The 12,748-nt window shown below is 37.6% G+C and overlaps 1 protein-coding gene across 1 annotated transcript; it reads right to left on the bottom strand.

Moving 5' to 3' along the window:
• Positions 1 to 1,846: 1,846 nt before the first annotated feature.
• LOC130838435 (vomeronasal type-1 receptor 4-like) lies at positions 1,847 to 2,788 on the bottom strand. Its single transcript, XM_057711518.1, has one exon. The coding sequence runs from the start codon at positions 2,786 to 2,788 to the stop codon at positions 1,847 to 1,849; it is 942 nt and encodes a 313-aa protein (XP_057567501.1).
• Between the last annotated feature and the right edge of the window lie 9,960 nt (positions 2,789 to 12,748).

Below are 12,748 nucleotides of genomic sequence, written 5' to 3'. Positions count from 1 at the left end.
GGCACATGAAAAGATGCTCAACATCACTATTCATCAGAGAAATGCAAATCAAAACCACAATGATATGACACCTGATATAGCTGTCAGAATTGCTTTCATCAAAAAGACCACATCTGCGACTCTATATCTGTTTTGTAAATAAATATAAAATATATAACTAAGAAGGACCTACTTGAGTACAGGGAACTCTACTCAATACTCTGTAATGACCCATATGGGAAAAGAATCTAAAAAAGAGTGGATATATGTACATGTATAACTGATTAATTTTGCTGTACACCTGAAATTAACACAACATTGTAAATCAACTACACGTCAATATTTTTTTTTAAAGCCAAAAAGAAAAAGAGACCACAAACAACAAACACTGGTGAGGATGTGAAAAAAGGAAAACCCTAGTACCCTGTTGATGAGAATATAAATTGGTGCAGCCACTACATAAAACAGTATGGAGGTTCCTCAAAAACTAAAAACAGAACTACCATATGATGCAGCAATTCCACTCCTGGGTGTATATCTGAAGAAAATGAAAACACTAACTCAAAAAAATACATACACCTCAATGTGCATACCAGCAATATTTACATTAGCCAAGACATAGAAGCAACCTATGTGTTCATCAACAGATGAATGGATAAAGATGTGGTATATTACTCAGTCGTAAAAGAATAAAATTTTGCCATATGCAACAACATGGATAGACCTGGCATGAATTATGCTTAGTTAAATAAGCCAGACAGAGAAAATACAAATACTGTATGTTATCAGGAATTTAAAAAATAAAACAAGTGGATGAATATAACAAAACATGAAATAGACCTATAGATATGGAGGACAAACTAGTGGTTACCACTGGGGAGAGAAAAAGGGGGAGGGGAAAGGTAGGGTTAAGATTTAGAAGTACAAACTACTTTGTATAAAATAAATAAGATTCAAGGACATACTTTAAAGCACAGAGAATAGAGCCAATATTTTATAATGATATTAAATAAAGTAATATCTACATAAATATTGAATCACTTTGCTATACAAAAGAAACTAATATAATAATGGAAGCCAGTTATAACAGAAAAAATTTTAATAATTATGTAATGTGACAGAGGTGCTAATTTTGGCTACACTGGCAGTCATATTACAATATATAACTGTAACATATTACCATGCTGTATACTTTAAATTTACACAACGTCATATGTCAAATATATTTTAATTGTAAAAATCAGCAGAAACATATTTTTGGTTTTTTTCTACTGGACTTCACTTCAACCTGGCCATTTCTACATGAAAATATTTAAATGTGCTAATCTCCCTGCAAAACACCCTATTTTCAATACATACTGCTGACTCTCTAAGGATATTATCTATAAAACTCATAACTCTTTCTCAAAGGCTCTCCTGACAGACTGATTTGAGACTCCAGTCCGCACCAGGTGATGCTTTATTCTGTGAGGACATTAATTTCTTCAGTTTTCTTAATGATTGTTGTATACGCTGATCCATTTTCATGTCTACCTTTATAAGTTCATTCCTATTTCATTTCTGGGAAACCTTTTCTCTTAGATTGAAAACTACACACTTGAAGACTTCACTATATGCAGATCATTTCAAGACCTAGTGTTTATTATTGGATAAATTCTGAACTTCTTTTCTACAAGTATTAAAAAAACTCCAATACAATTATATACAAGATAATTATATTTCATGAAGATACTATTAATGTCATTTATTTTGAAGATGTTCAAACACATCCTGTTACTGTTCCCTTGAGAGTCCAAACTTTAGTTAGGACTCTGAGGGTGAATCAATGAATGAATTGGCAATAGGGCATTGTGGAAATATATACAATTCACATATTTTGCATGGTAGTAGGGAGTTTTTTATTCCTCATCCAGGCAAAATAGAGGCTGTGTACACTGGAGTCACAGCTCATGAGCAGAAAGGGGCTGATGGCTGGGAAGCACGCAGCTGCGATTGTAGTGATGTTCAGAAGGAACCAGCTGGGATGATCAAGAAGAGCCAAGACAATCTGAAAGATGGAGGAAAGGGTATAAAAGTAGACAAAGGTACTCACCAGGAGAAGGATGGTTTTGGCAGCTCTGGACTCAGGAGAGATGCTGGAGGAGGCTCTGGTCCTACGAATGTGTTGGACCCGCTGCTTATGCCTGTACAGGATGAAAACCATGGAGCCACTGGCCCAGAGCATAAGCCCCAAACATAAAACATCAGGAAATAATAGCAGTGCTGCATACAATGCATCTCTGGTTTTGTCATGACGAACAGAAGAACAGTATCCAAAATCTTTATTGTTTGTGATGTTTCTATCACTCCATGTGCGATGCATATGGAGAAGAAAAATGACATTTACCAGCATTTGCAGGATCCAACACAGGAAAATAGAGGGAGCAATGTACTTGGGAGCTTTTACTTTCAGCTCTGTCCACCTGGAGTTCCTGGGACTGATTGTGACCACCTGAAAGACACTCAAGAGGCAGATGCTACCAATGGACACTCCCCTGCCCACTCTGTGAAGAAAGAAAAGAAGTTTGCATCCAGAATCACTGGGGAAATGTTTCAACCCAAACACTGCCATTGTCTGGGGGACCCCTTTGCAGAGGAGGGTCAAGAAGTTGGCTACAATCAGGTGCTTAAGAATCAAATCTGTGGACCTTAACCTGTAGCCAGTGAAGGGAAGGATGATATGATGGCAAAGAAGTGAGAAATTCCCCAGGATTCCAACCACAGTCTGTGTTAAGAAGATCATGTCCATTGTCCAGTCGCTGCTGGCCATCCTCTCAGTGCACAGTCACTGATACTTGTCTTGTGGGTTAGAAAGTCCTGCATGGGAATATGAGGCGTGGGCTACATAAACTGTGTCAGTTGAATTCCAGTCTTCTACATTTACTATTAGTTCCCAGTTAGAAAAATTTACTTTATGTTTTTTCTGTTACTAGCAGCCTTAAAGGGGCTGAATGTATAAATTTTAAAGAGCACTTATATATAAACTTACTCGTTGAAGGCACTCCATGTGATCACTTCATTCTTCACAAATCCATGAGCCTGGGATTTCTGTGACTTCAATTTTACAGGGAAGGGTAACACAGAGAGGTTACGTACTTGTTGAAATCTGCTGCATAGGGCAGATTGAGGACTTGAAACCCATCAGGCTGGTAAAGATAGTGCACTGAATCACCAGTTCTGCCAAAAAGCCAGTTACCTGTATTCAAATAATAATCCAGATCTACATTTAGTTTTGTTTTCACAACTTGTTATTTGATTTTAGACTGGTAGTATTTTATATTTTCATTATAACAAGATTCCATTTTTCTAAAGTTTTGTTTTGTAGGGCACTGTGTACTATGAATGAAGCTTTAGATACCTTACTACATGTACATGTACTGCTGGCAGTAGAATATGGCAGGAACCTGCCCCAGGACAAGGTAATGTCATGAAGATGAGAATGGTTCCGTACTAGGATGGAAACAGAAAGACTCTTGCTTTTATGTCAGAAAAGCAGGCATAATGGCACCTATCACAGGACTTATTGAATAAAGCACATATAATGCCGTAAACTTTGGGACATAAAACACTAATACATGATAAAACAGTGTCAGCCAAAACTAAATTATTATTATTTTCAATTCACATACTTATCTATTTGTTAATTCCAGAGTTAAGTGAAAAGTAGCAAAGAAATAAGATTTGTGAATGATACTGACATACAAGACATATATGAAAACAGCATCTGCAAGGCATTTATTCTTGTGCATTTTATAAATTCAAAGACTGGATTTGGGGATTGAGAGTAATAGCATATTTTTTAAACAAATGGAAACAACCTGAGACTGCCAGCTGCTGCCTCTAACTCATAATTATCATGTCAACTGTTCCATAACTTTAAGAATGATGATAACCTCACCCTACCCAACACATTAAGAAGGTTTCACATTGAGACAGAGTTACTGTCTCCATTAATTGCATCAGATATCCGGAGTTAGAGAAAACCTTTCTATTCAAGCCATTTTCATTTGGATATACTTTCTGCACAGGATTAGGTGATTTCTTCAGATTCACCATACTCTCTATTGAAAACCTGGAGGGATTATTGGTGAACCTCTAATCATCCTGATTCCTATAAGGTAGACTCAACGGCAGATTGATTTTACAACTTAAAATACAAATATTTTTAAGCACCTTAAAAATCAGGTTTTGTTATAACTTGGATTGAGTGACAACAGTCACTGTCAGAGGTTTACATTAAATTGCATGAGGAGTCTGTAGAGACTGGTGGAGGTTCTAGGACCCCATCTCTCTTTCCTAGCTCAGCTCATGTCTCAGACTTATTCCACCTTCCTGCATGGCGTTGGCACTGAGTCAGGTTACTACACAGAACACTGCCTCTTTCTGATATGATCACTTACCCAGACTCTTGACCTGTCTCTCTCTTACAGACTCTGCTGCTCACACTGAAATAGAACATCCTTACCTGACACCTTGCTGCTGCCAGGACAGTGGGCTCCGTGTGATGGTCATTATAGCCAGTATGTGTTTGTGGGGGAGGCAGCCAGAGCCTGATTTATGGGTTTGAGTTTCTGTGTCCTCCCCACCCCTCCCGTTGGAACTACAATTATCATTTCACCTGCAGCAGCAATGGGAGTGTAGGCTTGAGATCTGGGAACATCTCTGAAAACTTTTCTCTCAGTTGTTAATTACTAAAAACAATTACAAGTTTCTAGTTAGCCCCCTTAGGAAACAATTGGAGTGTTTTCAAGAGGCATTTTCTTTTCCATGATCTCTGAAGGCAGACAGAGTCTCACATGGAGGAGAGTTGGAAATTCTTAAATCACACAAAGACTGCCATAAAGGATGTGTGTTCCTCTGGGTTCTTCACTTCCCTGAGATGTTTCTCTACCCTGAAACTAGTGCTTTCCTCATCTTCAAATCACTGAACTGAACCATCAGTTAAAGTATTGGCAGAGACATAGAATGAGACAAAATACCTGAGAAGTATATTCAAAGATATACAAGTAAAAGGAATAATATGATAAATCACTCATTGAAAATGTCTGCACAAATCAAAGTCAATTAATTGGACTTATCTGCATAACTCAAAGCCAATAGTTATGGAGATGTTGCAGGAAAATATACTTTACTGTTACTAATCTCCATTAGTGATTAGAATTAGATGCAGAACAATATGCATAGAAAAAAATGAGAAGGTTTGAAAAGAGTGTCTCACAAACCAGCACCTAGCTCTGATGGCTCAACAGACAGATTCTACCATTCTTGTAAATATCAGATGAACCAATGCTCAGTTACTTAATTCAAGGGGATCAAATAGCAGAGTGCTCTACATTAATTAATTCATTAATTAATTGTGCTATTTTTCAGCAATGAGCACTTGATGCTTTGATAATTAAGGAATATAAATTAGGAGTTGACAGTAATCTTTTGGGTTTCCCTGCAAATAAATCCACATTTGATTCACAGTCACGATGCAATCACTGGCAATTTTTAAGTCAGGGGTTGAAGCCATACTGGTGGTCAACCAGTCTGCACACAAACGTGAACTCATTTAAACACTTACAGGCAGAAGCAAACACACATGTGCATTCACACTCACACACTCCTATATACTCACATACATATACATATACATATGGCACGTACTTACACAACTACAGGTGCAAACTCACAGTCATGCACATGTTCAGCACATATAAACTCACATCATATTCATAAAGACACATGACACATTCATATGAAATCACACAGTCACATTCACTTTTATAAAATTAACTTACACAGTCCCTGTGTATGTATCTCTGGAAGACATGTTCATATACAGAAGAATAGCTGTATCTCCAGACTTCTGGATGCAGGAAAAAGGAGTCCTTTCCATTGTTTGTAATCCTTTCAACCCTGCAACAACCAACAGACAATATTTGCTATATGCAGCCTTAAAACTGCTATGCGCATTACCCCCTTAGCTGGGTCAGGGGGTAAGAAAGGTAGAGTGCTCAGGGACATGACAGTGAATGGGTATGTGGTAGATCAGAATGAGAGACAGGGCATAGAAAAGGGGGTACAGAAATAAGACCATGGTGAAGAAAGCCTGGAGTGTGGGAGAGAGGGCAGGGAAAGAGAAAAGGCAGAAGGATAAAGAGAAAGGAGTATGCAAAATCCCAGAGTGGTTAAAGTGCGTTGCTGGTTTTGAGGGTACAGGGGGCAAAGTGTGCAGCGAAGTGAAGGGTATGAGGCACAATGGGTATAGAGAAACACAGGTGCAGGATTCCGTGGGAATGAAGGAAATAAAGGAATTAGGAGTTCGGGGGCAAAAATTTTAAAGGTCAGTGGTTGGTAAAACTCCCAAGAGACTTATTGTCTTTGAGGGATTAAGATGATAGTGAGAGAGGAGGAAGGGGAATACATGTGGCGTAGGCAGATGCTGGAAATATAGTGTGGACCAAGGCAGAAATAGCTAAAAAAGGACATGAAGCCTGGAGGAAATAATAACCAAGAGGAGAAAAAAATGGGCACAAGACAATGAGGAAGCTGGGGAGGATGTTGGGCATGAGTGAGCCAAGGAGCCCAGGAGAAAGGGTTAGGGATGAAATAGGGTTGTGGTAAGGACTGTGGGTTATGGATTGGGTTTATGAATTAGTTGAGGATGCCTAAGAGTTGGGACTGGGGTTCTTGATGGTGTGGGTGTGGAGTACATAGGGAATGGGCTGAGATATTTGACTTTGAAGTTGATGCAGGGTAAGAAAATAAAGGCTCAAATGATGTGGTTTGCAGGGGGGTAGGAAGGTGAGGAGGGCCTGACTGGAGTCACATATGGATGGATGTCCAAAAAATGACAGGAGGGAGGTTGAGGATGTAATACAGAAGTCTGAAAAAGTTGAGTGGAGTTGAGGAGTGAGTGGAGTTTGGTGCATGGCTACAGCTCACAAGGGTGGAGGCACGGAAGATGTATCTGCGGGAGGGGAAATACAGGGGAGAGGAGGGGAGGAATGGAACTGGGAAAGATGGAGGTGGCAATGGGCAGATTGGAGGCCACTATTTGATTTTCCATTCATTAATTCCCCAATTTATGGTCAAATCACAATAGCCATGGATAGTTTCTCATTTCAGCTCAGGTGAGCAAAAACCCTGCTTATATAAAATGCCCCCAAAACCGCTTAAATAGAACATACAATATAGGATGGAAGCTAAATGTTTGGGTAAACAACATAATAGCATTTCACTCTTCACTTGGGGAACCACCAAAAGGATGTGACTTCTGAGGGTCACACAAAAAAGGCTGTTTAGCCTCATGTAAATCAATGAAGTTAGAAAACTCCCTCACACCATACACAAAAATAAACTCAGAATTGCTTAAAGACTTAAATATAAGACAGGACACCATAAAACTCCTAGACGAGAACATAGGCAAAACATTCTCTGACATAAATTGTAGCAATGTTTTCTTAGATCGGTCTCCCAAAGCAAAAGAAATAGAAGCAAAATTAAACAAATGGGACCTAATCAAAATAAGCTTTTGCACAACAAAAGAAACCGTAAACAAAATGAAAAGACAATCTACAGACTGGGTGAAAATATTTGCAAATGATGTGACTGACAAGGTCACATTTCCAAAAGATTCAAACAGCTCATACAGCTCAATATAAAAAAAAAAAATCAAAAAATGGGCAGAAGGCCTAAATAGACATTCCTCCAAAGAAGGCATACAGATGGGCAACAGGCACATGAAAAGATGCTTAAAATCTCTAATTATCAGAGACATGCAAATCCAAACTACAATGAGATATCACCTGACACTGTATAGAATGGCCATTATTAAAAAGTCCACAAACAATAAATGCTGGAGAGGGTGTGGTGAAAAGGGAACCCTCCTACACTGTTGGTGGGAATATAAATTGGTGCAGCCACTGTGGAAAACAGTATGTAGGTTCCTTAAAAAACTAAAAGTAGGGTTACCATAGCAATCCCACTCCAGGGCATATATTTGTAGACAACCATAATTTGAAAAGATAATGCACCCCAATGTTCATAGCAGCACTATTTACAATCATCAAGACATGGAAGCAACCTAAATGTCCATCAACAGATGAATGGATAAAGAAGATGTGGTATATATACACAATGGAATACTCCTCAGCCATAAAAAAAGAATGCCATTTGCAGCAACATGGTCAGACTTAGAGGTTATCATACTAAGTGAAGTAAGTCAGACAGAGAAAGACAAATATCATATAATGTCACTTATATGTGGAATTTAAAATATGATACAAATGAACTTATTTACAAAACACCAACAGACTCATAGACTTAGAAAACAAATTTCTAGTTACCAAAGGTGAAAGTGGGGGGAAGAATAAATTAGGAGTTTGGCATTAGCAGATGCAAACTACTATATATAAAATAAACAACAAGGTCCTAGTGTATAGCATAGGGAACAATATTCAATATCTTGTAATAACCTATAATAAAAAATATATATGTGTACATATATAACTGACTCACTTTGCTGTACACCAGAAACTAACACAACATTGTAAATCAACTGTACTTCAATAAAAAATAAAAAATAAAATAAGATGCTTAAGTTTTTGGTAAGTGTTTGGGGTAATATAAAAGTAAAAAACATAGGAACAACTTTAATGGTAAAATAGTTAAGCAATAAAGTAAAATTATTCATAAGTTACATTGGCAATAAAATATCAAAAAGTAAAATTAAGAAAATAATGCCATCTAAAACTGCATTAAAAACAATAAGATAGGACTTCCTAGGTGGCACAGTGGGTAAGGATCCTCCTGCCAATGCAGGGGACACAGGTTTGATCCCTGCCCCAGGAAGATATGACATGCCACAGAGCAACTAAGCCCATGCGTCACAACTATTGAGCCTGTGCTCTAGAGCCTGTGAGCCACAACTGTTGAGCCCATGTGCCGCAACTACTGAAGCCCACGCGCCTAGAGCCTGTGCCCTGCAACAAGAGAGGCCACTGCAATGAGAAGCCCACGCACTGCAACAAAGAGTAGCCCCTGCTCGCTGCAACTAGAGGAAGCCCATGTGCAGCAATGAAGACCCAACACAGCCAATTAAATAAACAAAACAAAACAAAAAAACAAAAAAACAAAACCAATAAGATACATAAGAAATAATCTAACCAAGAAGGTAAGAGACTGCACTTTAAAAACTATAAGCCCAATGAAAGAAATTGAAGACAGCACAAATAAATAGAAAGAAATACTGTATTCATGGATTGGAGGCATTAGTATTATTAAATATCATAGTCCCCAAGACAATGTATAGGTTCAATGCAATCCCTATAAAAATACCAATGGCATTTTTCACAGACTAGAGCAAATAATTATAAAGTTTGTATGGAATCACAGAAGACCTCAAATAGCCAAAACAATCTTAAGAAGGAAGAACAAAGCTGGGGGTATCATGCTCCCTGATTTCAAACTACACTACAAAGCGATGGGCATCAAAACAGTGTGGTACTGACACACGATCAAACAACATACAGATCAATGGAACAGAATAAATAGAACAGAAATAAACCCACATGACACACTTACATGGTCAATTAATCTATGACAAAGGAGGCAAGCAGATGCAATAGGGCAAAGACAGCCTCTTCAATAAATGGTGCTGGGAAACTGGACAGCTACAGGCAAAACAACCAAACTGGAATAACTTCTCACACCATACACAAAAAGTGGTATATACATACAACAGAATATTATTTAGGCTTAAAGAGGAGGAAATAATGACATGTGCCACAACATTATGCAAAAAGACAAATACTGTACAATTCCACTTTTATGAGATATTTATAGTAATAGAAATCATAGCAATAAAAGTAGGAAGGTAGTTGTCGGGGTACTGGGGAAGGAGAAATGGGGAGTTACAGTTTCAGTTTTGCAAGATGAAAAGAGTTCTAGAGATGGATAGTGGTAATTAGGTTGGATAAAAATATGAATGTATTGGACCACTAAACTGTACACTTAAAAAGAGTTAAGCTTGTAAAAATTTTATTTTTTATTTACCATAATAAAAAAACTAGAAAAAAAGTCTTTGAGTCCTGCCACAAGAGGTGAGGGCAGGGGGAGTTTGATGAGAAAATTGGAGTTAGTGGGGTATGACTGAGAATAGGTGTGATAAAGCAAGGTGGTAAGAAGGAGGGCACAGGGAAAGGTTAAAAGAGCAAGGTTGCAGAGATGCACGGAGCATGGGGACTGGGGAAGAAAGTGCAGGATGAGAGAGAGTGTAGAGGGTTAAAATGTACACAGGGGTTGAAGAACGCATTCTGTTTAAAGCGCACTGTGGGACACAGGTCCTGACCCAATTGCTTTTCTTCCCTTCCTACTTGATTACACGTGTATCTTTCTTATAGCCTTGGCTGTACAGGAGCCCCTCTCCCAGTTTCCAGTTACTTTCCAGTGAGAATTGTCCCACATGTAGATGTATTTTTGATGTGTTTGTGTGTGTGGGGGTGAGCTCCATGTCCTCTTACTTTGCCACTTTGATCAAGAGGACTAGGTACTTCTTTCTTGTCTGTTGCTTTGTCATTTTTTGTGTGCGTTTTCTGTCCTTTTCTTACTGAATTTTAAAAAGTCCTCTATATACACTAAATAGGAAGCCTTTATTGGCTTTATCTCTCTTTACCTCTATCTGTTTTTCTATCTTGTTGTCTTTTGATGAGTAGAAGCTCTTAACTTCAATACATTTGTGATGTCCTCCTTTATAGTATTTTTGTGCTGTTTAAGAAGTCTTTTCTTATTATAAGATCTCAGAAATGTTCTCCTTTGCTTTCTTCTAAAAACATCATTTTATAATAAACCTTTAAAATTTACATCAGCAATCTATTCAGAATAATTTGTTATATGTGTTGGTAGTGACTTACGTCTTTTTATCCATCAAGATAACACACTTCCATTTATTCTGAAAATGTTGTGTTTGCCTTCCTTTTTATTTGCTGTCATCTATCATTGCCTCATCCAGTTTGACATCACCTCACCCTTGGAGCTGATTTTCTGTCAAGTGTCCTGGTGATACTGTCTCTTCTTGTCTCCTTCAATCTTTACAACCCCAGTGTGCCACACAATCAAGGTAGGTCTTGGCACCGGAAATCTTCAGTGGACCTTTTTGTTTAGAGGATTGATTCTTCTCATGTTTTAAAGGGAAAGTTGCACGGTGTTGAGAGACAATTTTTGGTCTCATGTTTTTTCACAGCTTGTATCAGCTTCTGTCCTAAATTATTTTTTCAAGGATTTTTTTTGTATAACAATTGGCTTCAGATAATGTCTGCAGCATCTCCTCCAGGGAAAAAAACAGATGAATTACTTGACCAACATAATAAAAATAATGCCACCTTCTTAGGCAAAATTTGGGCAGTTTTGTTTGTGACCAACTTTAAAATATTTGGATTTCTTAACCTTGACATCCTCACTTGTGATGTATCCACCTGGGCCTGTTTGTATCACCTCTGAGGAACTTGAGGTAGACAAGAAGAACAAATGCAAACATTAAGGTCTTGCTGTTTACTATGTCATAAATAACAAAACTTTTTTTCTCAGACACAGGAGTCTCATGCCTTCTGACAGCATTCATGAAGTTGACAGGATAATTTGTTATCTTGCATGGAGGGTAAAATCTAAGACATTTCTTCACATTATTTAAGGTCATGATGATGAGGATGACATGACTTTCTCAAAAAGAAAATTACAAAGACCCTTCACAATCCTGGTTAAGTGATATGAGGATGCCATATCAAGTGGAAATGTTCTCACCCAAGTTCTGGGAAAAATGGGAAAAGGACAGTTCTTTCAACAAATGATGCTGGGAAAATTGGATATCTGCATGCAAAAGAAGGAATTTTGACCCTTACTTAACACCTCACACAAAAATAAACTCAAAATGGATCAAAGACCTAAATGTAAGACCTAAAAATATAAAACTCTTAGAAGAAAACACAGGGCAAAAGATTTGCAACATTAGACTTGGCAATGATACCTTTGGATTTGACATCAAAGGCACAGGTAAGACAAACTGAACTTCATAAAATTTTGTGCATCAAAAGACAGAATCACCAGAGTAAAAGACGACCCACCAAATGGGAGAAAATATTTGAAAATCATATACCTGATAAAAGACTAATATCTGAAATATAGAGAGAACTCTTAAAACTCAAAACAAAACAGACAAAAAAACAACTCCAGAAATAACCCAACTTAAAAATTGGCAAAGGACGTGAATAGACATTTTTCCATAGAAGATATACAAATGACAGATAAGCAAATGAAAAGATGCTCAACATCACTATTCATTAGGGGAATGCAAATCAAAACTACAATGAAAAACTATCTTATAGCCATTAGGATGGCTACTATCCAAATAATAGAAAACATGTGATGGCAAGAATGTGGAGAAATTGGAATTCTATGCACTGTTGGTAGGAATGTAAGATGGCACAGCCGCTGGAAAACATGATGGCAGCTCCTCAGCAAGTTAAAAAACAGAATTACTATGTGATCCAGCAATTCCATGTCTAGCTAGCTATACAAAATAATTGAAAGCTGGGTCTCAAAGAGATATTTGGTAGTTAAAATACAGAAGCAACCCAACTGTCCATCAACAGAAGGACAGATAAGTAAAATACAGTATATACATAAAATGCAATATTACTCAGCCTTAAAAGAAAGGAATTCTGCAGTATAACAGAACATGAATGAATAT

The sequence above is a fragment of the Hippopotamus amphibius genome, chromosome 16 (genome assembly GCF_030028045.1).
Source record: "Hippopotamus amphibius kiboko isolate mHipAmp2 chromosome 16, mHipAmp2.hap2, whole genome shotgun sequence".
In the NCBI taxonomy this organism is placed as follows: Eukaryota; Metazoa; Chordata; class Mammalia; order Artiodactyla; family Hippopotamidae; genus Hippopotamus; species Hippopotamus amphibius.
Note: the sequence above shows the minus strand (reverse complement) of the source record. Positions and strands in the feature narration are given on the sequence as shown.

Excerpts from the sequence above, each read along its gene's own strand:
- LOC130838435 (XM_057711518.1), bottom strand. The coding sequence starts at position 2,788 with ATGGCCAGCAGCGACTGGACAATGGACATGATCTTCTTAACACAGACT.